Raw genomic sequence first — 27,991 nt, 5'->3', positions numbered from 1 at the left:
CCAGGAGAGCTTGAATCCTTTCATTAGTACAGTCACGATAATCCACTGACCGTGTCCTTAGCATCCCCGTTACAGCTCCGGAGGTCCCAGGACATATTGGAAAAGATGACGAAGTCCCAAAAGAACAGAATCCCATGTAATGTGACTTGAACACAGAAAGAGAAAGAGAGAAAGGGAGAAAGAGCCAGAAGAACTGCTGCCACTGCCCCTTCTTCCCCGTTTACCAGCTGAAAGCTGGGCTTGGAGACGAAGGACAGATTCTGCAAATCCAGCCTGGGGCTGGAGCTGCCTGCCCGAGCTGTGGCTGTCGCTGCCAGTTTCTGATGAGGATGGGTAACGCTGGCAAGGCTGTGCGAAACAAACCCTGGACTTGCCGTCAACAGCCAGGCGGGCCGGCTGCCCCCCACCCTCACCTCATACCGGCTCTGAGCTGCTTTGGGGAAGGAAGCCAAGGAGAGCCTGGGAGGAGAGCACAAACCTAGCAGAACCTGCACCTCTCTTCCCCCAGGCGGCAGCTCCCGCAGCTCCATATAATCTCCTAATCAATGCAGTACCCAAGCAAAGCACTGCCAGCCACTTCCGCCCATTTAAAGACACAGCACACGTTTAGTCCCAGGATGGGACAGAATATCAGGGAGAGGGTGTATGAGGAATGTGGTGCCAGGAAGGAAGAGGAGGGGGTAGAAATATCTGAAGATGAGCACTTCTATCAGCATCCACCCAGGGGTTAAAACGTCCCACCCCTGCCGGAGAGGAGAACCTGGACCCTAGTTCCTCTGCACACCTCTGGAATCCAAGCAGACTCAGAGGCCCCAGACTCAGACACAAGACCACCTTAAATAAAATCCTCACCCTCTCCCCAGCAAGGCGGGGCAAGCAGGGCCACGTGCTCCCAGGCAGTGTGCTGCACACAGAATGCACAGTTCTCTCCTCCTGCTGGGGAAATTGCCTGACTTCTGGAGGCAAGGTGAGGCAGCAACTTCTGGTGGCAGGGCAGCACATTGTCACCTGGGGCCAGGGATCCTTTTAAGGTGACCGACCACAAAGGCCTGGTTTAGGATTTAAGCCACATGATCACCAATCCTGGGCTCCAAGAAGATGCAGACCAGCCACAGCGCCCCAGTAAGGCAGGACCAGGATTTTCAACTCTAGCTGGAACGTAACAGTTCACTGAGAAGGGGGAAGAGGCTCCTCCTAAATCAGATCCTCCAGGCTGGGGCCTGGGAGTTCCAGTACCAACAGCTTCCCTGGCTGTATGATTCCTTTCTCTCTTTCCCTGCATTACTATCTGGGTCAGTAATGCGGATGGGTGACAACGAACAAAGAGATTAATTATGAAATAGCAACCTTCAACTGAACCATGATAATAAAGCTTTACGCGGAAACTTGCTCCAAAACAATCAAACCATAACAAGCCTTTACCCTAAAGTTTGCCCATAAAACAATCTGCAGACATCCTCTTGCTGTATGGACATCATCTATACTTGACCCTCTAAAGTGAGAAAAAGTGATCATCTCTCCTTTGGCCAAGCATGGTGGCTCATGCCTGTAATCCTAGCACTTTGGGAGCCCAAGGCGGCGGATCCCTTGAGGTCAGGAGTTTGAGACCAGCCTGGCCAACGTGGCGAAACCTCGTCTCTACTAAAAATACAAAATTTAGCTGGGCGTGGTGGCACGTGCTTGTAATCCCAGTTACTCGGGAGGCTGAGGCAAGACAATCGCTTGAACCAGAGAGACAGGGGTTGCAGTGAGCCCAGATCCCACCACTGCAATCCAGCCTGGGCAACAAATCTGCTTTGTTCTTTTTAGAGGATAAGCACCATGGAGACAAGGGCTGTGTGTCGTTCAGCTAGCTCTATATCCCCACTGAGGAGGAGGGCTTGGGTATTGTAGGGGTACTAGAAGCAAGCATTGAAGTGACCTTACTCAAACCGAACTAAAAACACCATGTTATCTCTCCAATGTCCACATGGTCCAGAAGAAACACTCTTTAAGGTATACTAAGCTTTTGTGACCTGATTCCACTAGTAAAAAATGAAAGAAAAAAGTAAGGTATACTGAGTTTTCAGAAAGGTGTTCCCGAAGCAGCCCTTGGCTGCGGAATGGATCTATCCATAGCCCCATGCCAGACAACCCTCAAATGCTGCCAGGACTTCTGAACACATCCGAAGTTACGTTTTTAAAGCTCCTGGAGCCTGTACCCAGGCCATACTTTCAGCACAGATACTGAAGGGATGCAACAGATTCCAGAAGTACAAAGAGTTGTCCTTTGTGACCTAGATAATTCACTCAATGGAAATACCAGGTCATGTGATCCAGCCCCGAGGCAAATGTCCCTGAGAGTACTCCAGGTACACGTGAATACTGTATTCTCATCCTGGCCCATCAACTGCTCTGATCACAAGTAACACATAAGGATCAAAGATGTCCAAGTACTATATTAAAAACACATTACTGTAACTGTAAAAGTTTCTGGCTTTTGCTCTAGCTGTTTTTTTTTTTTTTTTAACTACAAAAACAAAAATCCACAAAGTCAACTCCTTCTCAACTACTAAGAAGAGTATATTGAGGGTTAGTTATGTCAGGCATCAAGCTAAGCATTTTGCATGTATTCTCTTACTAAATCCTCATATCCATGGTATAAGGCAGTACCTCACGATTTTTCAGATAATGCCACTGAAGACTAACTGTAGTGTCTTTTTTATTTATTTATTTTTTTGAGACGAAGTCTCACTCTGTCGCCCAGGCTGGAGTGCAGTGGTGCAATCTCAGCTCATTGCAATCTCTGCCGGCCGGGTTCAAGCAATTCTCCTGCCTCAGTCTCCTGAGTAGCTGAGATTATAGGCGCGCACCACAGTGCCCAGCTAATTTTTGTATTTTTAGTAGAGATGGGGTTTCACCATGTTGACCAGGCTGGTCTCGAACTCCTGACCTCAGGTGATCCACCCACCTCGGCCTCCCAAAGCATTAGAATTGCAGGTATGAGCCACCCCAGCCAGCCTAACTGTAGTGCCTTAATTTGCCTAATGTCAAACAGCTAGCAAGCTGCAAGTCTGGAATTTGAATGCAGGCATCCCTAGCTCAAAAACCTATTGTCTTAATCAATATGTATGTTTATAAAAAATTTCCTTCTCTATCAGACAAGCTGGTTTATAAAAGCTTACATGCTCCCAGGAGAAAAAGAATCCAGGCAGTAAGTAAAAAAGAGACTAAACCAAGACTAAATCTCTTCTGTTACTGATGAGTTAGCTGGCTTTAGTGTCTGTGTGTGATGTGAGGAACCCAAAAGGGAAGGAAGAACAGGAGAGCCCACTGGGTTGAGTGACCATCATCTGCCTCGAATTCCCCTTGGCTCTCTCTTGTTTCTGAAACAGCGCTTCTCACAGGGCCCTGGAGACAGATTCCATTTTTGTGGTCCATAAAGAAAACTCGGCTGGCCATGGTGGCTCACACCTGTAATTCCAGCACTTTGGGAGGCTAAGATGGGTGGACCACCTGAGGTCAGGAATTCGAGACCAGCCTTGCCAACATGGTGAAAGCCCGTCTCTACTAAAAATACAAAAATTAGCCACACATGGTGGCACACGCCTATAATCCCAGAGACTTGGGAGGCTGAGGCAGGAGAATCACTGGAACCTGGGAGGCGGAGGTTGCAGTGAGTCGAGATCATGCCACTGCACTCCAGACTGGGCAACAGAGCAAGACCATCAAAAAAAAAAAAAAAAAAGAAGAAGAAAAGAGAAAGAAAATCTCAAAAGGTGATCCAAACACAGCTTTGAAGAAACATGGAAGTGCTTTCTGAGGTAAAGACTAAGACCAATTGAGATGGGAAAACTGTTCCTCATCTAACTTCCCTCTTTATCTTCTCACCTCCGTGAGAAGCAGTCTCCATGGTTTGAAAAGTTCCTGGTTAGTAAATCGCAAGCAGTAACATAACCTCTAAGAATGAATACACAGATTCTCCTGCTTCTGCCTGACTCCCTGCAATCTGGCTGCTCCCCGACATTTGCATTTCAGGAAGGATAAGAATTGCTTAGAGGAAACTAGATTGCAAAGACTTCCATGTCTGGCACTATGGCATATACACAGATAAAATAGAAAAAAAAAAGAAATTAAAAGTGCTTGATGAGCTATCAAAAAAAAATAAGAAATATTTAAAGGTCAAAAATGTAGTGATGGCAGAAAATAGTGAAACTAGGCTTCAGTTTTCAGGGCCTCCCAGAGCACACTAGAGATAACTCCCAAAGCCCACAAGTGGTGAGAGAATCCAGAGGCGATTGCCTCATAAAGTGGGTGCCAGTGGACTACACTCTCACTGTAAGGATGCACTTGAAAGAAATGCACAAATGCTGCCCAGGAACTAAAAGGAAAATTGCCTGCCCTAAACCTTGATGTTGAACAAAGGAGGAAGAATAATCTCCTCTGATAAATCATAATCACAAACTGACTCTTACACTGATTGCACCCTGAGAGTTTCCTAAACAACTGACCCAGAAACAATTCCCATAAAGGAAGAAAATGACAGATTCAGCCACAATAAAGTTAAAAACTTCAATCATCCAAAGAGATCATAGAGAGAAAAGACAAGGCTGTTCTAAGAGAAAACATTTGCAACACATATTGCTTGAGAAAGGAACTGTCCACAGAATTTATTAAAAATTCCTACAAACCAATGAGAAAAAGAAGGATAATTCTGAAAACAGACAAATGATTTGAGTTAGCATTTTCAGAAGAGAAAGCAATAAACATATAAAAAGGAGCTCAATTCATTAGTACTCAGGAAAATATAAATTGGAACTCTAGTGAGATGTCATCACATACTCTTCCCATTGACAAAAATTAAAAATCAAATAATATCAAGTGTTGGAAAGGAGCTAGTAGGAGTGTATACTGCTTCAACTCCCTAAGAAAATTATGTGGTATTATGTAATAAAGTTGGATGATTGCATCCTCTAACACCTAACAGTTCTACTCCAATAATGGAAGCAACTCACATTCGGAGGCATGCACGAAAAACTTTAAATAGCATTCCACCTAACAACAAAAGCAAAACAAAAACCCTGAAAACAAAATGTCTATCAACAGAAAGGATACATGCCTTGTGTTATCTTCTTAAGGTGGAACAGTACACAGCACTGAAAATGTATAAAGCAGTCACATGCAATGGAGCAGAACAGGTGAGAGGTACTCCTGCAATTGTCATTTCTTCTTTATACTTTATACATATTTTATATATTTTATAAATATTATTTGTTTGTTTTCTTTTTTCTTTCTTTCTTTTTTTTTTTTTTTTTTTTTTTTTTTGTTTAGACAGGGTCTCACTCTGTTGCCCAGGCTGGAGTGCAGTAGCATGATTATGGCTCACTGCAGCCTCCACCTCCTGGGCTCCAGTGATTCTCCCACCTCAGCTTCCTGAATAGCTGGGATTGCAGACAAGCACCACCATGCCCAACTAATTTATTTTTATTTTTATTTTTATTTTTTGTAGAGATGGGGTTTCGCTGTGTTGCCCAGATTGTTCTTGAACTCCTGGGTTCAAGCAATCCACCTGCCTTGGTCTCCCAAAGTGCTGGGATTGCAGGCGTAAGCCATCGCGCTCTCCCTATATATTATTTTGTATTAGCTAATTATTCAATGCAAACAATTTTAAAATAAACAGAGTAATTAGAAAACAACTGAACACCAATCCTTTTTGGGTTTTTATAAACAGGCTTGATAAAGAGGGGGTGAGGCACAGGGGTCTAGACAATATTTTGTGTTACCTGAATTTTCACAAATATATGTTCACAAAAATTGGCCTTTCTGAGTTCACTAATTTAATGAACATGAAGTTGGTTTGATTTGTATTACTCCAAGCCTCTTGTTACCACGGTTTCTTCTGAACTTTACTGGGTTTAGAATGGAGGCTGGAAACAGTTCAGCTTTTTCCTTTTGATTTCAGCTGCTTTGACTTTCTGTTGGTCTTCTATGAGTCTTAAAGTCTCGCCTACCCTGGTACTGTTCCTTTCCTAATCCAACAAAAACACAATTGGTGTTTCTTGCCTCATCCATAAATGGGGACTAGAATGGTAAGAGGTCACCAGAGCATGCTATTGTTGACCTTGCCTACAGACACCCAGGACCACCCAGCCAAGGGAAACCTGGAAGCTGTGAACTCAAACGCCACAATATCAGGTCCTATCTCAGGCTTCTGCCATTGAGTGGCAGAAGCCAAGGGAGAATTCAGCCCTCCTGCCTCCCACCTCCTCATCTGGAGCTCTTTCCACCACTAGAATCCCATGACCTTGGGTAAGCCTCCAAGCCTCTGGCTCCCTATCTGGAGCAGAAAATAAATGACAGGATCCCTGAGGCTCTCCTTCCAGCTCAAATTCTTGCATTCTGTGCTGCTCTCCCTACGCGTCCCGCTTTGCTCCAGGAGCAGGAGCGGAGCAGCGCTGCAGTACCAGGGCATAGCTGCATGCCTCTAGTTGCTGGGAAATCTGGGGCAGAGCAGTTCTGCAGTCACACGTTGGGGAATCAAAGCTCCAAGCTCAGGCAGGGGAGTCATCAGGCTTTGAGAGTGTTATATTTAAGGAGCATTTTGGAGGTCAGGAAGCAAGTGAGAGAGGAGCAGCAGGGGAGGAGCAGCCTCCTAAACACTCCATTTCCACAACAAGGCTCTTTCTAGTCCTCCAGCCAAAATCCGCTTCCAAACTGCACTCAATAGAGAGCCTGTGTGAGCTGACCAGCAGACGGCCAGGGCTGCACCCCGATCAGGTGCTCCCCACCACTTCCCTGTCCTCTCCCTCCCTTGGCACTCTCCTCTCCCCACCCTCTGCCACTATTAGTCACCGGCTCTGGGGTGACAGTGTGGGCTGCAGGCATTGGCCTTGCCTTCTAGCCTGTTCATCTGTGTCAGCTCCCAGCTTGGAGCCTCCAAAGCCAGCCCCTCCCCTCCTATCCTTGGTACCCTTATGCACACCCCTGCCCTCCAGGCCCACTGTCTGGGTGAAACAGCGCTGTGCAGGGCAGGCACGCGGCCAGAGGGCTGGCAAAGGGTGGCAGGCTTGGGGGCAGAGCAAAGCGGGGCTGTTTGCTTCAAGAATGCTTCCTTCTGGCCAGGCGTGGTGGCTCATGCCTGTAATCCCAGCACTTTGGGAGGCCAAGGCAGGCGGATCACGAGGTCAGGAGATTGAGACCATCCTGGCTAACATGGTGAAACCCTGTCTCTACTAAAAAAAATACAACAAAAATTAGCCCGGCGTGGTGGTGTGCGCCTGTAGTTCCAGCTACTCGGGAGGCTGAGGCAGGAGAATGGTGTGAACCTGGGAGGCGGAGCTTGTAGTAAACCGAGATTGTGCCACTGCACTCCAACCTGGGCGGCAGAGTGAGACTCTGTCTCAAAGAAAAAAAAACCAGAATGCTTCCTTCTGCCTCTATGACCTCCTGGATTTACTGAAGGCACTGGAGTTAAAAAATAAAATGAACAGAATCACCTCCCGCCAGGCTTCTTTGCCCCTCCTTCACAATCTCCTAATCCAGAATATTCCTTCAGGCAATAAACAGGATAGGCAATATCAAAGCCAAACTCCACTCAGCTTGTTTGTGCCCCTAGGAAGAGAAGGAAGCAAGACTGAGGCAGTCAGGGCTTCCCTGTTTGGCCGTGATCCTCTGATCACTCTAGAATCTAAAGGGGTCGCACAAACCTTATGCACAGTGATTCTCACAGCAGCCCAGTGAAGTGCTAAACCACACTTAACACAAGACATGCAGGCTCAGTGAGGTCTAGTTATCTTCCTACTAGTATTGCCATTGCTAGCCGCTCTATAAGGTTGTAATTGGTAAAAAGAGAAAAAAGGAAAAGGTATGAACACCATACCTGAGAATCACAAGCCCCCTCATGCAACTCAGGGTAAGGAAACCCCTTAGCCAGGACATACATTGGGATCACCTCCCTCACTGAACTCAGTGCAATACCCAACTAAGCTTTCTCTCTTCCCCCGTTTAAGCAGCCATTGATATCCCTTCTCCAGGGATATCTTGTCTCCTCCAGATGAGGAGACAAGAGCTCTGTCTGGTAATGGAAATCCCCAAAGAGGACTCCCCCCTCTATCCCACTTTCCCCTTCACCTCTAAAATCATCCTCCCGCTTCCTGAATGCTTGACTGCCTGACTAGTGTTGGTTTCTCTGCATGCTTGCTCATCCCCGTGTCCTGGATCACAAGACCCCTTCTGCTGGTGCACAGAATGGTGGCCCCAAGGAGGTAAGAGCCCTGCTGTCAGAAAGATGCACACACCTCAGAGAAACCCCACAACCAGGAGAGGGGCTGCCGCCTGAAGTCACTCATCATCCTAATTACACACGTAACAAAGGAAAACACCCCTCCTGCCAGATGGAAGAAAGGAGGCAGATTTCTCATTACCCCCGTGGCTCCTCCTGGTTTATCCTCAGGAGAAATTCCGGGTGACTGATGGTGTTAGGGACCCGGGAGGGTGCTTATAAACTCAGGTTCTCTCTGGGAGGAGGCACCCATACACCCACAGCCAGCTGCTTCCTGTTGTCTTCCCACCAAATGGGGATTTCTGCTTCTTCCACTAAATTACGTATCAGTATTACCATTTTTTAAAATACAGATGAATTGAGCGTTAACTCATTTTAAAAGTGAAAGTTGCCTGGCCAAGGACACAGTAAGAATCTATTTATTGTTGGCAGAGAAACTGCTCGATGATAGGACAAGTGCAGAAAAACCGCATTCTTCACTGAGCTGGGACTGACACCACCCCCAGTGGTGTGTACTGTGGTTTAGCACCGGGATTCTAGAATTAGCCTTGAGTTCAAATCTATACTTAATAGCTATGTGACCTTGAGCAACTTACTCCATTTCTCTAAGCCTCGGCTCCTTCATCCATTAAAAAGGTGAGGATGACAAGCACCCATCAGGTTGCTATGAGGAGCGGATGACACTAAGAGCAAGTAAGTGCTCAATACATTTTCACCACTGCTATGATTATTCCCAGCCCGTGTCCGCAGAACCATCACTATATACTACAGGAACCACAGGCTCCATTTCCTGCTCCTAATCTACTTTTTCTCCTTTATGTCAACAAATTTTCCAATTTTTCCTATTTTGTTGGGAATATATTTGCATTGTTTTGTGTTCTTTCCATTAGGTCAATCAGCTGTTTATTTTTTCAACAAGAACTGTACTTATGGCTGGGGGCGGTGGCTCATGCCTGTAATCCCAGCACTTTGGGAGGCTGAGACAGGTGGATCATTTGAGGTCAGGAGTTTGAAACCAACTTGGCCAATATGGTGAAACACCATCTCTACTAAAAACACAAAAATTAGCCGGACGTGGTGGTGTGCACCTGTAATCCCACCTACTCAGGAGGCTGTTGCTGGAGAATTCCTTGAGCCCAGAAGGTGGAGGTTGCAGTAAGCCAAGATCGTGCCATTGCTCTCCAGCCTGGGTGACAGAGCGAGACTCTGTCCAAAAACAGAACCATACTTACGGAGCGTCTAATATGTTCATGACCCAAGCAAATCACAATGATATTTCAAAGTTAGATCCAGAGTTCTCTTTGATCTCTACCAGTCAGTAATCCAACAAGGAAGACAAAAGATGGGCATTAAACTATATTAAATAACACTAACTTAAAATATAAGGCAGTAAGTCTCTAAGAGACACATATCTAATCAGAAGGACATATTATCTCTGTTTTCCAAAATGAACAGGTTTGTAATCATTACACCAACTTTTTTTAATCAACAAACGAGTAATGGTGAATAGTCTCAGCTGACTTACATTGTCTGTTCGTGATACTTCTTGATTAGTCTGGTATTAACACAAAAGAGCCAAAAAAAGGGATCCAATATTTGTCATCATCCTTTACGGAGACAAGAGCTTCCTATTTGCATGAGAGGTGTCCAGAAATAGTGCCTTCGGAACATATTGCTACTATCACTGCCAATAAATACAGGTTTACTTGGATGGAGCATCTAATGAGTTCGATTTTAAACAGTTTCATTTCGTCATCGGGACATTTTCTCAACAGTGCTCTAAGGTTAGGGCAGGGGAAGCTTTAAGTTGTTTCAGGCACAGATACCCACTACCCTCTCTCAACATCACAACAGACATGAGACTGGCATATCATGAGTAGACCAAAGCGTTCAGCTTCCATCCATTTTGTGACCAGCACTATTCAGTAAATGCTCTTCCATGCACTGAGCCACTAACTACCTTTGATGATCCAGTGGCATTTGTGTGCTGGTGTGTACCATGATGGGGTTTTTACATGGAGTGGTAATGAATTGAGAAAAATTAGGACAATGTGGTAAACACCAAAAGGTTAAATATGTTGGCTGGGTGCAGGGGCTCACACCTATAATCCTGGCACTTCGGGAGGCCAAGGTGGGCAGATCACTTGAGCTCAGGAGTTTGAGACTAGACTGGGCAACATGGTGAAATCCTCGTTTCTACTAAAAATACAAAAATTAGCTGGGTGTGGTGTTGCATACCTGTGGTCCCAGCTACATGGGAGGCTGAGGTAGGAGGATTGCTGGAGCCCAGGAGGTGGAGGTTGCAATGAGCTGAGATCGTGCCACTGCACTCCAGCCTGGGAGACAGAGCAAGACTCTGTCTGAAGAGAAAGAAAGAAGGAAAGAAAGAAAGAGAGAGAAAGAGAGAGAAGGAAGGAAGGAAGGAAGGAGAGAAAGAGGAAGAAAGAAAGAGAAAGAAAAAGAGAAAGAAAGAGAGACAGAAAAAAGTTTGAATATATTGACAGCATGACCTTCTAAATTTTGTGTTTAAATATTCTTTAAATATACATATACATAGTGGTGGTAGTTCTATATTTTAGTTTAGTTGCTAGCTTTCATAGGTAAAATAAATAACTGGTAATTCTTTGCTGGTCTGCCAATGTTTTTCAATCTCTCCACAAAATCCAGAAGTTCAGACTCCCCTGTGAAGAAGGCTCTCCGTTCTAAGAGCTCACCCTATAAGGAGAGCCTCTGCCTCTCAACTGCTGTGATGGGGCATCTGATTTTTTTTGGATTTTGGAATATTTGCAGGATACACAGTCAAATCTGAAGTCTGAAATGCTCTGACGAGTATTGCCTTTGAACGGCATGTTGGCACTCAGTACGTTTCAGGTTTGGGAGCATTTCTCATTTCAGATTTTCAGATCCGAGATGCTCAACCAGTACCACTCCCTAACCTCGGACACAAATTTCTTATTGTTCCTGAACAATTTCACCTAGATATCTCACAGGCAGTTCAGAGCCATCATGAATAAAGTAAACTCCTCACTGTCCCACTGTCTCCTCCCAACTCTGACCTCCTGTATCGATCTCAAATCACCTCACCAGCTCCAAGGCACCCAGTCAGAAACCAACAATTCACCCTAGACTCCTCCTCTTCCACCTCGCATTTAATTAGGAACTACATCATGTCAATTCTAGCACCTGAAATATGACTAGAGTGTGCTTCTTGCTGTCAGCGTTCACCCGCCTTTCAATTCTCACCTTTAGGTTTGTAGTTGCAGTTAGCCTCTCCTATTTGTTCATTCACCAGATATTTATTGAGCATCTCTCATCTGCCAAGTAAAATGCTAAGTGCTAGGGTTTCGGTGAATTAAGAAACAAAACACACAATCCCAGTCCTCAAGGAGCTCACAGTCTAGTGGGGAGAGTTAGATGTATTAAAAAAAAAAAAAAGTTATCAGAGATGGAGCAAAACGAGGCAATTATCTTACTTGTCTGCCTCGGAGCCAGAGTAGAGTACCTTCTCAAAAGCAAAACTGATGGTGCCTTGAAGTCCTTCAGCTGTTCGCAGTGTCTATGCAATCTTGGCACTGCACGAGCTTTCACAGCGTTTCAGCTCCCTGTTTCTGTTCTGATTTTGACATCTGCCTCTTGTCTTCTACATGCATCCTAGGCACCAGTCCTGCCAAGCTACTTGTCATGCCCTGGACCCTGTCATGTCCATCCGAGGTCCACTGTTCTCTAACAGATCTCTGCACCCATGACCACCATTCAGTGACTATCTGCGGTGTGCCAGACATTAATCCTAAAGCGTTGCATTTAATCCTCATGACAATCCCGGCGTATTGATGGTGACCTCATGGACAAATGAGGAAACTGAGACCAGGGAAGGCCAAGATAACTCACTGGAGTTCACAGAGCCAGAAAGCAACAGGGTCAGCATTTGAACCTAGACATGTCCAACTCCAAATCACAGCCACATCATCTTTCCTCTCGTGTCCACCTGATAAATTCCCACCCACGCTTCAGGTCTCAGATCAAATGTAACTTTCTTTACAAAGCCCTTCATGAACTGTCCAGTCAGGTAATTATTCTGGCTTCCCTGATTTTGAACCTATTACCTTGTGTTGCCATAATTTGTTTACTCGTCTGTCTCCCGCAAAGACCCATGACCATCTCTTCACAGTGACTGTGAGCTACCCATCTCTAAGCTCTCCACACTGAACTCTCTCCACTGGCGTACAGTCAGCATTTAATAAACATCTGGTGAACGAATGGGTTCATTAATGCTCCCTAACCTCTTTTCTCAAAGTTAAGACAGAAACTCTTGCCAAGCACAGTGGCTCAAGCCTGTAATACCAGACTTTGGGAGGCCAAGGTGGGAGAATTGCTTGAGCCCAGGAGTTCGAGACCAGCCTGGGCAACATAGTGAGACTCCATTTCTACAAAAAATAAAAAATTAGCCAGGTGTGGTGGCATGCACCTGTAGTCCCAGCTACTCAGGAGGCTGAGGCAGGAGGATCACTTGAGCCAAAGAAGTTGAGGTTGCAATGAGCCATGATTGCACCACTGCACTCCAGCCTGGGCAACAGAGACCCTGTCAAGAAGGAAAGAAAGGAAAGAAAGGAAGAAAGGAGAGAGAGAGAGGAAGGAGGGAGGGAAGGAGGGAAGGAGGGAAAGAAGGAAGGAAGGAAGGAAGGAAGGAAGGAAGGAAGGAAGGAAGGAAGGAAGGAAGGAAGGAAGGAAGGGAGGGAAAGAAAGAAAAAAGAAACAAAGAAAGAAAGAAAGAAAAAAGAAAGAAAGAAAGAAAACTCTCAGTAACAATTCATCATCTACATCTACGTATCTTAACACAGTCAAGTCAGGTTATCAGATGGCACTAGTCTGCAGTGTAACCTTAAAAAGAAAAAAAAAAAAAACGAGTAGTACTATGACAATGCAGTGGAGTAATAGAACCTCAAAATCCAGCCTTCAGAAAGTGAAGTCACACCTCTAAAAGCTCTACTCCAGGAACTGAACAGTCTAATAAGGAATGTTGTCATCAAGACTGACCACACCTCCACCAAAAGCTATTTTATTCCAGGGTAATTTAACCCAGTTCATTGCGGCTAGGGGAGATTCTGGGAATAGTATCTCAGAAAAAAAAGGGGAAGCCTGAGATAAGGGGGATGCATTTTTCATGTATTTAGACATTTAAAAAGTGATATTCAAATTGTATGTAAATTACTTACAAGCTGCTTTTATGCATTATCAGAGATTCCAGGACATTGGCCGTAATATGTAAGTTCCTCTTGTACCTGGGCTTTGTACCTAGGCTACAGAAATAGGCTCTTTATGGGAGCATCTTGATCAGTTAAAAGTTCTTAAACTTTTTTGAGTAATAAGCCTTCTGGGGAGCTGATGAAAGTCAAGAATACTCTCCCCAGAAAAATGTACAGAAATACAAAATTCTGCCTACCAACAAGGGGGGCTCGTGGACCCTCTCCCAAAATCCATCCAGAGCCCTGAATGGTTCACAGGCACAGATTGAAAATGCCTGAAGTAAACTTCCAAAGGGTCTGGATTAGAGAAGGTTAAAAAAAAAGATTCACAATGCTGCTGTGAAATGACATCAGTTTCTGTTAGCCAATCAGATTCTCTGTTGGTCAAGGTTCTGCAAGTAAATGCCTCAGCCTCCTCAGTAGCTGGGACTACAGGTGCATGCCACCACACCTGGCTAATTTTTTATTTTTTGCAAAAATAAAACAGAACGATCCAACTCTAACATCTGATGCTATACCTGCTTAAATCATGTGCAATCTGGACTAAGGGAAAGCAAGGGCCTAAGTAAAATCAGGCTGTTTCTGCCTCCATATGCAAATACAAACTAAACAGACCTTTCCAAACTAACCACAGAATAAACCCCCAAAATCCCCAGACCACACCTTTTCCAGAGCACTCGCCACCACCATCTCCTGAGAGCCAGCTGGTTGATAACAAACCACCTACAACTTCAAGAGCTAGTTCACTAGAGGGTTTGCAAGGCCCTGGTGAAGACGGACAGCAGCATTCCCACCACACAGCAAACTGCTTGCAGCAAATTGTTTTGGATCCAAACACAGTTGCAGATGCCTGCTTTCATGGCCGCCACTGCCCACTGTCAAGGTAGTATAAGCACTTTGCAACACTCCATATTCAAAGGGGCTATTCAGATGTTTGTGGAAGACAGAAAAAGAGAGAGGAAGGGGAGACAGAGGAGGGAATGGGTCCAGGAAGACCTGTTCTCATTTAGTTTGCTCTCTCTGACTCCTTTTTAAGAAAACTGAGAATTTGACAGACCTAAACTGATTAAAACAACAGATGTGTGTAATTTTCACCTTTGTGCAGACCAGGAGATGGAAGCCCAGAGAAGTTAAGTGACTTGGATCTGATCACACAGCCTGCAGGGCTGGGAGGAGCAGAAAACCAAGTTCTATGATTCCCAGAGACATGTCCTAACCATTGTAACACATTCCTGCCGGTTCATGCTGGCAACAGACTTGCCGCTTGGGCATCCTCTCTCATTCTTCCTCCATACACAACACAGGGTACTCAACCTGCTCCAGAAGTCTGAACCTTGTCCAGTCTTCCATCTCTGAGAGAAAGGAGACCCTGCCATCTGGCCAAAAAGCAAGGCTCCCATATGAAAGGCTGAGATATTCAGGAAGGAGTACACATCTCTTCCTGCAGACTGGAGCTGGGGCTCGGGCTGCACAGACTAAGCCTCCTTAGATGCCCCCATCCACTCCCAATGGCTCTAACTCCTTGTTTGGAAAAATACACAGAAAAGCAAATTTCAAATTGCAAGCAGGAGCCGGGAGAGATTTGAAAGCTATCTCAGGAACGCCCTCTAGCGTGCCCACAGGGTTCGAGCAGCACAGCACCCAGGCCCCATTCCCTGGAGGTGCCCAGGCCCACACTGCCATTGGGGCATCCGGCGAGCAGTGGGCGGGGACAGCAGCAGCATCTGCCACTCACATACAAACTCCTCTCCAATCCCAAGGCCAACGTCTGCTGCAGGATGAGAGGCAGTCTCTGCTTTTAAGACGGTCCAGCCCGCACCAACCCCACCCATTCCTTATACAACAGGGAGAAGGAAAAGAGAAGCAAACAGAAGGTAAAAAGAAAGTATGGAGGTTGCACAAATGGAATGCAGTGCAGAGAAGAAGCAGAGGAAGAAGACGGAGAGAGAGAGAGTAAAAGAGAGGCGTAACTGAAAAAGAGACAGGATAAAGAGAAACAAAAAATAGGGCAAGACTAAAGAAAAAGAGGGACATATAAGTGAGTGCAGATGAAAGCTACAGATACCTCCACCCTCCACCCTGCACCCCTCATCCACCCACTCCGACTTCCAAGCACACCACGGTGGGGCATGTGCTTTGTAGGACCTGGCACCTCCTCGCCTCTCCTGAGGTCTTGGTGCTCACAACATTTCCCTCCACTCTGACACAGCCCCTGGATGCTCACGAGTGGCGGGCTGAGGGAGAGGAGGAGAGAGAAAAGTGAACCAAAGGCAGAACTCGCCAAGCGAAGCCACTTACGCACAGTGCGGCCGGCAGCATTTCCATCCTACCTTTGCTGTCGCCATGTCAGCCGGCTCCATGATCTCTGCTTGGCCTAAGGAGCAGCGGCACCATCCAGAGAGAAAAGGCAGAGTCACAAACGTCCACCCAGGGAGAACACACCACCCCTCTGGAAGGCTGGGGAAAATAAGACACCTATTTCTACTCTCTGGACCCCCTGGGACTTCCTCAGTTTCCGGGTAAGAGGTCAGAGTCTGGAGGTCCACACCAAGTAGGGGGGCCCTGTCTCCTGTCTGTGTTCCACAGACACCCAGGAGGCTGAGTCAGGGGGCACCTCCCCTGGCCTGGTACTTCTTCCCAGGAGCGAAGTGTGGGTCTTCCCAGGCTCCCCCTGTTGAGAGGGAGAAGGCACAAAGATGGAGGCCTGCCCTCCCATCACCCCGCCAACTGGTACCCACAGGTCAGGATGAGGGGGGCATGTGGGAAGAGGCCAGCTGGCAGGTAATGAGCAAGAGCTGGGGGGAGCAGGAAGGGAGAAGGTCAGCGGCTGGTGGGGGGCAGGCGGGTGTGAGAACCTCAAGAAGGTGCAGGCACTCGGCTGGAAGCAGAAAGGTGCTGTGCAAGGAAGTGCCGGAGCCACAAAGCCGGAGCCTGGCACGGCAAGGTGGAGAATGCAAAAGGAGAGAAATTCGCCCGGTGAAGCCACTCACCTTGCAATAACATTCAGACTGACTGAGGCCTACACAGGAGCCAGGAGCGGGCGGTTCACACACCCCCACTCCACTCCCAGAGACTCACAGCCTCTGTCTAAAGGTACATGAGAGCAGCCGGCAGCCTGGCTGGATCTGCAGAGGCCCCTGGCTCTCTCCGAGCAGTCTGATTGGAGGAGCAGGATGACTTCATCCAGCCCCATTCATCACTCTAGGTTTCCTGCCCAGCAGGGACAGGCCGCTCGCTTGCAGTGACTACAGCTTCCTCTCTGGCCCACTTTACTCGGTCAACCTGGGATAAGCTGCATCCATGAGGGGAGCCCCGGGGAAGGGGATCAGAGTATCTCAGCCCTATTGGGAAGAGAGGAGCAGGCTGCTCACATTCCCAAGACAGTGCAAGGATTCTTCTTAAAACACAGTACATATATTCACTGTGTGTGTTTGCGGTGCCAGAGCTGGCATCCATACGACAGAGCAAGGCTCCTAGAAACTGGTGAGGAAACGGGGTGTATGCTCTGGTGAGCCACTCATCTTCCTGACAAAAACATGAAAATAAACCCATCCAAATATTTAAAGATATTTCTCCCAATCAGAAAGAATAATCTATAGAAAAACACCCATGTAGTTCCTGAGGCATCGCCAAGTACCTCCCTCCTATCATTTTCCCCCATCAGCTCCCCTGTAGCAGCCCCTGAAACATGCTAACCTTTCTTCTGTTAAGGACATTGGTTCCTTCATGCTTGTTATCTCACATCTACAAAAGGTTACAAGTGAATGGGACCTTACAGCTTCAGCTCCCATTTTGCAGATGAGGAAACAGGCCCAGATAAAAGGCCAAAGGGTCAAAACAAGGATGTCAGTCTCCCAGTGCTCATTTCCATGTAGACTTTACCCTCAGAAATGGTGAGATCCTCAGAGAAAAATGACCCCTCCTTATTTACTTCTTCGTTTCCTCCCCCACACCTACTCCCAATCCAGCCCCCAGACCACAGAAAAAAAAACAACAACAACAAAGCAAGTGTTAGATAGAGTAAAATATAATTTAAAAAAGAAGGCACGGCCAGGCACAGTGGCTCACACCTGTAATCCCAGCACTTTGGGAGGCTGAGGTAGGCAGATCATCTGAGGTCTGGAGTTCGAGACCAGCCTGGCCAACATAATAAAACCCCATCTCTACTAAAAATACAAAATTAGCCAGTCATGGTGGTGCACACCCGCAGTCCCAGCTACTTGGGAGGCTGAGGCAGGAGAATCACTTGAACCAAGTAGGCAGAGGCTTGCGGTGGGTCAAGACCATGCCATTGCACTCCAGCCTGGGCAAAAAGAGCAAAACTCTGTCAAAAAAAAAAAAAGAAAGCAATGATTGCATGATCATTTATTACCTTGCTTCTGTTCAAGTCTGACTTTATAACCAAACAACTCAATCAGGTAGATCAATATAGACTAGGAAAGAGTTTTCCAAAAAATTGATAACACTGACAACACACAGTGTTGTGCTCACGGGTCTGGCTTAACTACAGGAACAATAGCTGTGACAATTCTCATTTATATAGTGCTCCATAATTTACAATGCATTTCTGTTATTGTTTGAATGTGTCTTCCAAAACTCATGTTGAAATTTAATGGCCACTGTAACAGTATAGTATTAAGAGGTAGAAACTTTAAGAGGTAATTAGGTCATGAGAGTGGCCCTCATGGATGGTTTGATTCAGTTATCCTGAAAGTAAGTTAGTTATCATAAGAGTGGGCTCCCAATAAAAGGATGAGATCAACCGACTTTCTTCCTGTCTAAGGTACTCTCTTGCCCTTCTGCCATGGGGTAACTCAGCACGAGGCCTTCCCCAGATGCTGGTGTTACGCTTTTGGATTCCCCAGCCTCCAAAACCATAAGCTAAATAAACTTCACTTCTTTATCAATTACTCAGCCTGTGGTGTTCTGTTATAGCAGCAGAAAATAGAAGATCATTTCCAAATCCATTACTTCCTTGGACACTGAGAACCCTGTCAGGTCAAGACTGTTTCCCCCATTTTAAAGATAACTAACCTGAGATTCAGAGACTCTAAGCAACTTGTCCAACATCACACAGTCAGCAGAGCAGAACTGAGACTCACCCCATATTCACTAAGTCCAAATCCCTTTCCACTAAATATCATAATACCAAATTTCCTACCTCTCAACATTTTCTTCCTCAATCTGCACCCAAGTCTTGCTCCCTGTTACTACAGTTCGGTAGAGAACATAAAACCTCAATTTGACACTTCCCTTTGAGGGCTTTTTTTTAAATTGAAGATGGCAAATTATAAAAAATGCATTATTAAACATTAAGAAAAAAATCTTGGGACTATTCAGAGGTTGGTATATATATTTAAACAAATCTCCTATGTCCTATGTACAGTGAAAATTGCTTTTAGATAAAAAGTATTTATCTAAATGAATTTACTCATGTTCACCTTATTTTAATTTATTTTAATTTAACTACTCTGATTTAAACTGAGGTTGGGGGAAGGATGTATATCCTGATACAGGCACACATCCTGTTAGAGGAACATGGTTTTTTTTCCAGCCACAATAAACGGAATTCAACACTTCTCCCATTCATATTCCATCCTACACTAATAAAAAAAAAGGTTGAGGATGACAGTAGTGGAATTTAGGCCAATAGATGGATTCCTTTAGCCTATTGCCTGGTTTCTATAAGCCCTAGACCATGGTCTTGAATATAATAAACTTGAAAAGCCATGAGGCTTTGCTAGCACTGCAGTAGAGGTAATCAATCATACCCCCACCACAAACCAAAGGTGTGGGGGCCATGCCAATCTACATGTCATCCTCTCTGCCCAGAGGCCTGTATCGTTTCTTCTGGCTCTTGCTGAGGCCTGCCATCCTCTTTGTTCCTGGGCTGATAGTCAAATGTACAAACACATGGAGAGCAGAAGGCTAGTATCAATGGAGACGGATGTTCTATTACATCAAAATCACACAGAAATCAGATCCATGTTAATGGGGGTCCACCCAGTCACCTGAATGACCAAAAGCATTTACTGACTCAGTTTTTAAAGAACTGTGATACAGCCCTGGATGGTGAACATGTGCAGAAGGCTTCAGAAGCACCATATGTATATTACACAGCGATTCATACGTCTGAACTTAAAGCAGGAGGAAGAGTGCTGTTAACTGCAGAGTAGACAACCTAGAAGTTGGGGCTGGGCAGGAGGCAGGGGAGAGTCCTAGGCTTTAATGAGAGTGGGGAGAAGTCCCAGAGTCAAAGAAAACTCCAGAAAGAAAAGAGAATGAAAGAGAAAACAGGGTCGGGGAGAGGGGGAGGGGTACTAATGCAGGTTGTCTAAATAAAACCAATTGAATCCCTACCTCTGCTGCTACTAACCAGAAAGGACTTGATCTAAATAATTATTCATAAGATAACTAGTTTCTCTATTGTATGCATTTGCTTTTTGCTTTTTGAACTAGAGACCAGAAGCTCCCTCTTCAGCAACTTAGGCTCGTTTCATTTTGCCTAATATTTAATGAAATACAGAAAGAAATGCCTCTTTATAATATCATTCTCTCTCTAGGGCAATTATCTCTACTAATTGCTTTACTTTGGGTATTACTTCCTAACTTCTTAATCACTGTACTTATACACCAAGTTAAAGAGAGACAGGAAAAAAAAAAAAAAAAAAAAAAAAACCAGATGCTTTTGAAAAGAGGCTGGAATGAGTTCTGGCAGGGGTGTGGGTGAAGGGGTTGCGGGAAGTACAAGCACCAAGTTCCCTAAGGACAACTCCAAGGTTGGACACTGCACCTGCTTCTTTAGGAAGAGCCTCCATGGCAGCTGCCTCTTGGGAGGTGGGGTTGCAAGGAAACTGAGTGAGGCTGTTTCAAACCCTGGTCACATCAACCTCCCCCGCTGCACTCTGGGACATGTAGTTCTGAATAACGGGCAGTGCTGCGGCCATGTTTGCATTGCTTACAGAGTGTGCGGCTTGATCTCTCTGCCTGTCCTAAGCCTATAAATACAGATCAAATGCTTTTGCCAAAGAGGTGAAATCCCTTCTTTCGAGAGTCTGGGTGCTGATTGTAAACTGAAAAGATGGCGATGAAACAGAAAGAGATTTACAGAACTACAAGGGACTTGAAATAAGGAAGACCTTGAGAGGTCACTAGATGTAGATGCTCCCTATATACGTAGATGACAGGTTATCTAGACAGAAGAGAGGGAGAGAAAGAAAGAGGAAGGAAGAAAGAGAGGGAGAGTGAAAGAGAAAGAGGGCAGTGTGTCTGTGTTCCCATGAGGATGTGTATCTGCTTCAGTGCCTTTTCTTTTGTTAACCATCAGCTCCTAGAGGCAGCTAAGCATGAGGAAGAGTTTCAGCTTGAATTCTGACTCGACCACTCACCCACCATCTGTGAATCTTGAGCAAGTTACTTAGCCCTGTGTGCCCCCATTTCCTCATCTATAAGACAGGGATAATAATAATATTCAAGTCATAGGCCGTTACAAAGATTAACTGAGATAACATATGTAAAGGGATTAGAGTTGTGTCTGGCACATAGCAAATATAACCTAAAAGTTAGGTGTTTGTTTTTCATTCAGTGGTTTACCACCTGTCTTCCCCTAATCCATGTGACCTCTTACCCCAGAGCAGGAAAATTTTACATCCTCCACAGAACCGATGATGGTAGAGGTAGAGTGGACAGCAGTCAAACCCACCTGCTGTTTTAGGTGAACAAAGACATCAAAACAAGCTGGGCATGATGGCTCATGTCTGTAATCCCAGCACTTGGGGAGGTTAAGGGGAAGAATCACTTGAGGCCAGGAGTTCAGGACCACCCTAGACAACAGAGTGAGAGCCTCCCGTCTCTACAAAAAAAAAAAAAAAAAAAAAAATTATTTATTTATTTATTTTTATTTTTTATTTTTTGAGACAGAGTCTCGCTGTGTTGCCCAGGCTGGAGTGCAGTGGTGCCATCTCGGCTCACTGCAAGCTCCACCTCCCGGGTTCACGCCATTCTCCCGCCTCAGCTTCCCGAGTGGCTGGGACTACAGGCACCCGCCACAACACCCTGCTAATTTTTTGTATTTTTTAGTAGAGACGGGGTTTCCCACGGTGTTAGCCAGGATGGTCTCAATCTCCTGACCTTATGATCTGCCCACCTTGGCCTCCCAAAGTGCTGGGATTACAGGCGTGAGCCACCGCGCCCAGCCAAAAATTTATATATTTTTTAAGACATTGAAACAGAGAGGTGAGACAGTCACTAAAATAAGGAAAAGACAGAAAAAGAGGAATAAGGAAATACAACAGAAGATACTTGCTGAACGAGGTATCCAACATTAAGAGGGGCTTTTGGAGAGTGGTAGAAAAATGTCATCACAAACAATAAGAGTCAACATGGAAATAAAGAAAAGTCATAAAGAAAATTAGAGAACTGGTTGGGCGTGGTGGCTGAAGCCTGTAATTCCAGCACTTTGGGAGGCCAAGGCTGGAGGATCACTTGAGGTCAGGAGTTTGAGACCAGCCTGGCCAACATGGTGAAACCCCATCTCTACTAAAAATACAAAAATTAGCTGCGCGTGGTGGCGCACGCCTGTGATCCCAGCTACTCTGGAGGCTAAAGCACGAGAATCACTTAAACCTGGTAGGTGGAGGTTGCAGTGAGCCAGGATTGTACCATGGCACTCCAGCCTGGGCAACAGAGTGATATCTTGTCTTAAAAAAGAAAATCAGAGAAACTGAGCTGGTTGGAAGTGGGAGGAGAGAGGTGAAACAGAGAGGAGCTGTGAATGTAGAGAAGCTGCCTGGCATAAGACAAATTAGCACAACGGGAGTCACTGCTGCAAAGGTCAAGTCTGAATTGGTCTTGCCAAGCTGCACCGCTCTCTGTAGAAGTCAGGTTGTTGTATGAGGGCTTGAGGCGGAAGTTTCTGAAGCAGTCAAGATAAGGAGGGAGGAACATAGGTGGTGAGAACTGAAGATCAGTTTCTAGGAGAAAAGGAAATAGCTAAGCCTTTGGGGTCAGTCATCTCTAGTACCACACACTCAGCTATGAGGGAGACATCAAGAAAAGAGAGAAAGGACTCTGAATACAAATCCTTGCAGGCTGGACAAAGTGGAAGCTGTCAGCCTCCCATGGTGGCTTGCTTAGGGAAGCTCATACCCGTCCAAGATTGAAGGCCTTGGCGGGTACCAGTGCTGTTCTATGCCTGAATTCCTCAGGGAAAAACATGATAGGCCAAGGGAAATCCACCTCCCTTAGCTGCTAGCAATTCCTGAGACCGCCCCCCGCAACAAGCAACAGAAACATGAGTGACATTACCTCGGCCTCAGCCTCTAGAACTGGACAGGACAGTGTAGCACAGTGACTGAAATCTGGAGTCAAATTTCCCAGTTCGAACTCTAGCACATTATTTAATAGCTGCTTGATATTATATAATTTATAAAACTTCTCTAAGCTTCAGTTTTCCTATCTATAAAATGGAGGTCATAATAATACTATTTCATAGAAAAATGGTAAGATTTAAGTGAAAACGCAGTAACTAAAAAATGGTAAAATTTGGCTGGGCGCGGTGGCTCACACCTATAATCCCAGCACTTTGGGAGGCCAAGGAGGGCAGATCACCTGAGGTCAGGAGTTTGAGACCAGCCTGACCAACATGGTGAAACCCTGTCTCTACTACAAATACAAAATTAACCAGGTGTGGTGGTGGCACGTGCCTGTCCTCCCAGCTACTTGGGAGGCTGAGGCAGGAGCATGGCTTGCACACAGGAGGCAGAGGTTGCAGTGAGCCGAGATTGTGCCATTGCACTCCAGCCTGGGTGACAGAGCGAAACTCCATCTAAAAAAAAAAAAAAAAAAAAGGTGAAATTTAAATGAAAATGCAGTAACTGACACATAATAGGCACAGTCAATCAATGTTAACTAAAATAATCTTGTCTTTATAATTACTATCTTAGGGGTATGGGTGGGGGTTTAAGAACAATGGGGACTCCATGAGTTCCCTCAGCCCTCCAAGCCACCTGCAGTTGGTGCCAATGCAAAGCTAGCTCTGGTCTGGTTACACAGCTCCTTCCCTTACCTACCATCTCCAGGCACAATCGCACCACCTCCAGTCAGCAGCTGGTCCCTTGCACTGTGCTTTCAGATGACAAAGTTGTATAAGTGCTTCAAAAATGGAAAGGATCATGACTGCATAAGGCTACCATGCCCTGCCCTGGAAACTCACTCCTACGCCTGTGCCAATGTTCACAAACGTCCTGTCCCCAGGCTGCAGAGGACTTCAGAGCTTATCACACAAGGGTTCGGAATGACAGTACAAACAATCCCTGACTTCTCATGGGCCATCCTTTGCATTTTGAATTTTGATCTCTTCTCAGGTTAGCAATATGCTTTATAATACTTTCTCACGATGATGGGAAGAGGTAGAAAGCCACAGCTCCCGGTCAGCCATGGGATCACAAGAGTAAACAACAGAGTAGACTGTGTCTCAAAAAATAAAAATAAAATAAAAATAAACAAACAAACAAAAAAGAACTTGAGCTCTGGAATTGAATCCTACCTATGCTACTAACAAGCTCTCATAGTGGACAATCTAAGCCTCATCTAGAAGATGAGTATAATAGTAATTTCCCTTTCAGAGTTTCTATAATAAGATAGCGTAGGAAAAGCACAGTGTTAAGCACATAATATGCTCTCAAAATGGCATCCATTGCCAGGCACGGTGGCTCACGACTATAATCCCAGCACTTTGGGAGACCAAGGTGGGTAGACCACTTGAGGCCAGGAGTTTGAGATCAGCTTGGCCAACATGATGAAACCTTGTCTCTACAAAAAATACAAAAATTAGCCAGGAGTGGGGGCGTGTGCCTGTAGTCCCAGCTACTCGGGAGGATGAGGTGGGAGAATCACTTGAACCCCGGGAGACAGGGGTTGCAGTAAGCCGAGATCACGCCACTGCACTCCAGCCTGGGTGACACAAGAGACTCTGTCTCCAAAAATAAAAAAGGTATCAAGGTATCTATTATTATTTTAATAATAATATCATTATTATTACCTTAGAACACAAATATTGCTCCTCCACAAAGTACACAGACATTCTGCATTTTCTTGGATTTACTGGTCACATTTGTAGATTGGTGAAAGCTTCCTATAGTTATCAATGTCTTCACTTAAAAAGACTCCAATTAATTTTAGCAAATTTCCCATTGTGGAAGTGAATCACATACAAGCATATCACCATTTGATATAGGTACTGAAGAAGAAATGTATGGATTAGGAGAGTATAGAGCATCGGACTTCTTGAGTCTCTGCTTAAGGGTCACATCTGTTGGTATTTATTTATTTAGTTAGTTAGTTATTTTGAGATGGAGTCTTGCTCTGTCACCTAAGGCTGGACTGCAGTGGTACGATCCTGGCTTACTGCAGCCTCTGCCTCCTGGGTTCAAGCGATTCTCCTGCCTCAGCCTCCCAAGTAGCTGGGACTACAGGCATGCACCACCACGCCCGGCTCTTTTTTGTATTTTTAGTAGAGACGGGGTTTCATCATGTTGGCCAGGATGGTCTCGAACCTCAAGTGATCTGCCTGCCTCGGCCTCCCAAAGTGCTGGGATTACAGGTGTGAGCCACTGCGTCCAGCCAAAATACCCTTATTTACAAGGATAACTCTCAGCCAGTTGAACCTATCCATCATTTAAGATGTCCAGAAAAAGGAAACACAGATAATAGATCTGTTTCACTTCTAAAGGGAAAAGAAGATGAGTGGGAGAAATTGCTCCCCTTGTGGATCCCACAGCAAGTTTGTAGTGGAGTTTCAAAAGTCAACCAAACAAAGAGTTTCAAAATTCCAATTCCAAATTCAACTGACTAATTCACCCATCATGCTCACATAAAAGACACAAGGGAGCTTTTGTGTGGGGAAGTGGGGGGTGCACTCAAACAACCTGCACTCCCACAGCCCATCTCCCCACCCCACCACCATTTGAATCAGGGTCAGAATGGGTTTCTCCACCTCTCAGTGGAAAAGCTACACCTTTAGATTAAGGAGAAATGGCAAAGAAAAAGAAATGGAGCCAGTGTTTAATTGCTCACATGCCCGAGGATAAGAAAAGAGGCACTGAGTAACCTGTAAAGTTGGTAACAGATAAGATGGAATGAGTAACTTAATTACATACCCCTCCACCCACCTTTCTCCTTGCTACCGAATGATGATTCTTGGACTATGCAGAAGACAGGTAAGGGACACAGAAGTTGTGTCCCCAGGTATTTTAGCCCTTTTTTCTGTTGCAATAACAGAATACCACAGACTGGTTAATTTATAAAGAAAAGAAATTTAGGCCGGGCGCGATGGCTCAAGCCTGTAATCCCAGCACTTTGGGAGGCCGAGACGGGCGGATCACGAGGTCAGGAGATCGAGACCATCCTGGCTAACATGGTGAAACCCCGTCTCTACTAAAAAATACAAAAAACTAGCCGGGCGAGGTGGCGGGCAACTGTAGTCCCAGCTACTCGGGAGGCTGAGGCAGGAGAATGGCATAAACCCAGGAGGTGGAGCTTGCAGTGAGGTGAGATCCGGCCACTGCACTCCAGCCTGGGCCACAAAGCGAGACTCCGTCTCAAAAAAAAAAAAAAAAAAAAAAAGAAATTTATTTCTTATAGTTCTAGAGGTTGGGAAGTTCTCAAGATGATGGAACCACATCTTGAAAAATTCCCTGGTGAGGGACTTTTTCCTGTGTTATAACATGAAAAGAATATCACATGGCGAGAGGGCAAGGTCATGTCTCTCTCCCTCTTCTTTTAAAGCTACCAGCTCCATCATGGGGGCTCTACCCTGATGACCTAATCTAATCCTAATTAGCCATGCCTTTTAATACTGTTACAATGGGGATTGAGTTTCCAATACATATATTTTGGGGTCACAATTAAACCACATCACCAAGCTAGGTATCAAAAGACCCTTCCATGTCCCAGCCCTATTAAATTGTGTGCCAGATATTAGCCAGAGTAGGATCACAGGAGGCATCAGGGCTCGGGGCGTGTTTCTCTTTATTTTGCATTTTTATTTCTATTTTCTTTATCAGCAATGCTTTTGGAGAAAGAGCACATTTCTGAAAGCATGGTCCAAGACCACCTGCACCAGAATCACTAGGGATCTATGTTAACTGTGCAAATTCCTAGGCCTTTCCCAGTCCACAGGACTCAGAATCTAAGAGTAGGGCCTAGGAATCTGCATATTAAATAAGCTTTGCTTGTGATTCTGAATCACATTAAAAGGCTGAAGACCACTGCTTCAGGACCATGTCTAACCAGTGGGACACTCAGAATCAAGGAGACATGAACACTTACCCATGGCCATAGAGGAAGAAAATATTAGGGCATAGCAAGATGGCTGAATAGAAGCCTACACCGGAGTACTTCACTGCCCCTACAGGAACAACAAATTTTAAACTACCTACACACAAAAAGGGCCATTGTAAGAAACAAAGTCAGGTAAGCAATTACAGTGCCTGGTTTTAATTTCATTAACTGAAGGAGACGTTGAAGAGGGCAGGAAAGAAAGTCTTGAATCTCCAGTGCCTCCCCTCCCTTATTTTCCAGCAGTGGATGTGCAGCATGAAGAAGAATCTGTACACTTGGGAGAGGGAGAATGCAGCAATTGCGAGGCTTTGCATTGAACCCAGCTGTGGAGGCTATGGTAAAAGGCTCCTTCAGTTTGAGAAAAGCAGGGGGAAAAGTAAAGGGCACTCTGTCTTGCACCTGAAGCACAAGCTTGGCCACAGTGAGGTAGAGCACCAAGCAGGCTCTCGGCGTCCCCAGGTCCAGTTCAGGGCTCTTGGTCATCATTTCTGGACCTGCTCTGGACCAGAGGGGAGTCCACTGCCCTGAAGAGTGAGTCCCAGGCCTGGCAGCATTCATCACAAGCTGAATGAAGAGTCTTTGGACTTTAAGTGAACATCGGCAGTGGCCTGGAAAAAACCCCTGTGGGCCGGTGGTGGGTGGTGGTGGCCACAGGGAGAGGCTCCTCTGGCTGGGAAGGGGGAGGGAAGAGTGGGAGGGACTTTTTCTTATGGTTTATATGCCAGCTTAGCTTAACTTTTTTCTTTTTTTTTCTTTCTTTTTTTTTTTTTTTTGACAGAGTCTAGCTCTACCACCCAGACTGGGGAGTGCTGTGGCAAGATCTCAGCTCGGGTTCAGGTGATTCTCTTGCTTCAGCCTCCTAAGTAGCTGGGACTACAGGTACCCACCACCACACCCGGCTAATTTTTGTATTTTCAGTAGAGACGGGGTTTCACTGTGTTGGCCAGGCTGGTCTCAAACTCCTGACCTCATGATCCGCCCACCTCAGCCTCTCAAAGTGCCGGGATTACAGGCATGAGCCACCGTACCCAGCCGCCAGCTTAGCTGCAGTGGAATAGAATACCAGGTAAATTTCTAAGGTTTCCTACTTCAATCCTGGCTCTCAGACAGCATCTCTGGATTGACCTGGGGCCTAGGGGAACTTGTT

The 27,991-nt window shown here is 45.6% G+C and overlaps 1 protein-coding gene across 6 annotated transcripts in view; it reads right to left on the bottom strand.

Annotated features, from left to right (window-relative positions):
* The window catches only part of GRAMD1B (GRAM domain containing 1B), a 274,826-nt gene that overhangs the window by 100,236 nt on the left and 146,599 nt on the right, over positions 1 to 27,991 (bottom strand). Inside the window, exon 1 of one of the 6 annotated variants that reach the window (XM_050755576.1) lies at positions 2 to 808. The exons of the other annotated variants lie outside the window; for them this stretch is intronic. Within the exon in view, the coding sequence (XP_050611533.1) occupies positions 2 to 24 (23 nt within the window). The 5' untranslated portion in view covers positions 25 to 808. Of the gene's footprint in view, position 1; positions 809 to 27,991 lie in introns of those variants that run through there. 6 annotated transcript variants of the gene reach the window in all.

This window comes from Macaca thibetana, chromosome 14 (genome assembly GCF_024542745.1).
Source record: "Macaca thibetana thibetana isolate TM-01 chromosome 14, ASM2454274v1, whole genome shotgun sequence".
In the NCBI taxonomy this organism is placed as follows: domain Eukaryota; kingdom Metazoa; phylum Chordata; class Mammalia; order Primates; family Cercopithecidae; genus Macaca; species Macaca thibetana.
The sequence above is the reverse complement of the archived record's forward strand: the minus strand, read 5'-3'. Positions and strand labels throughout refer to the sequence as shown.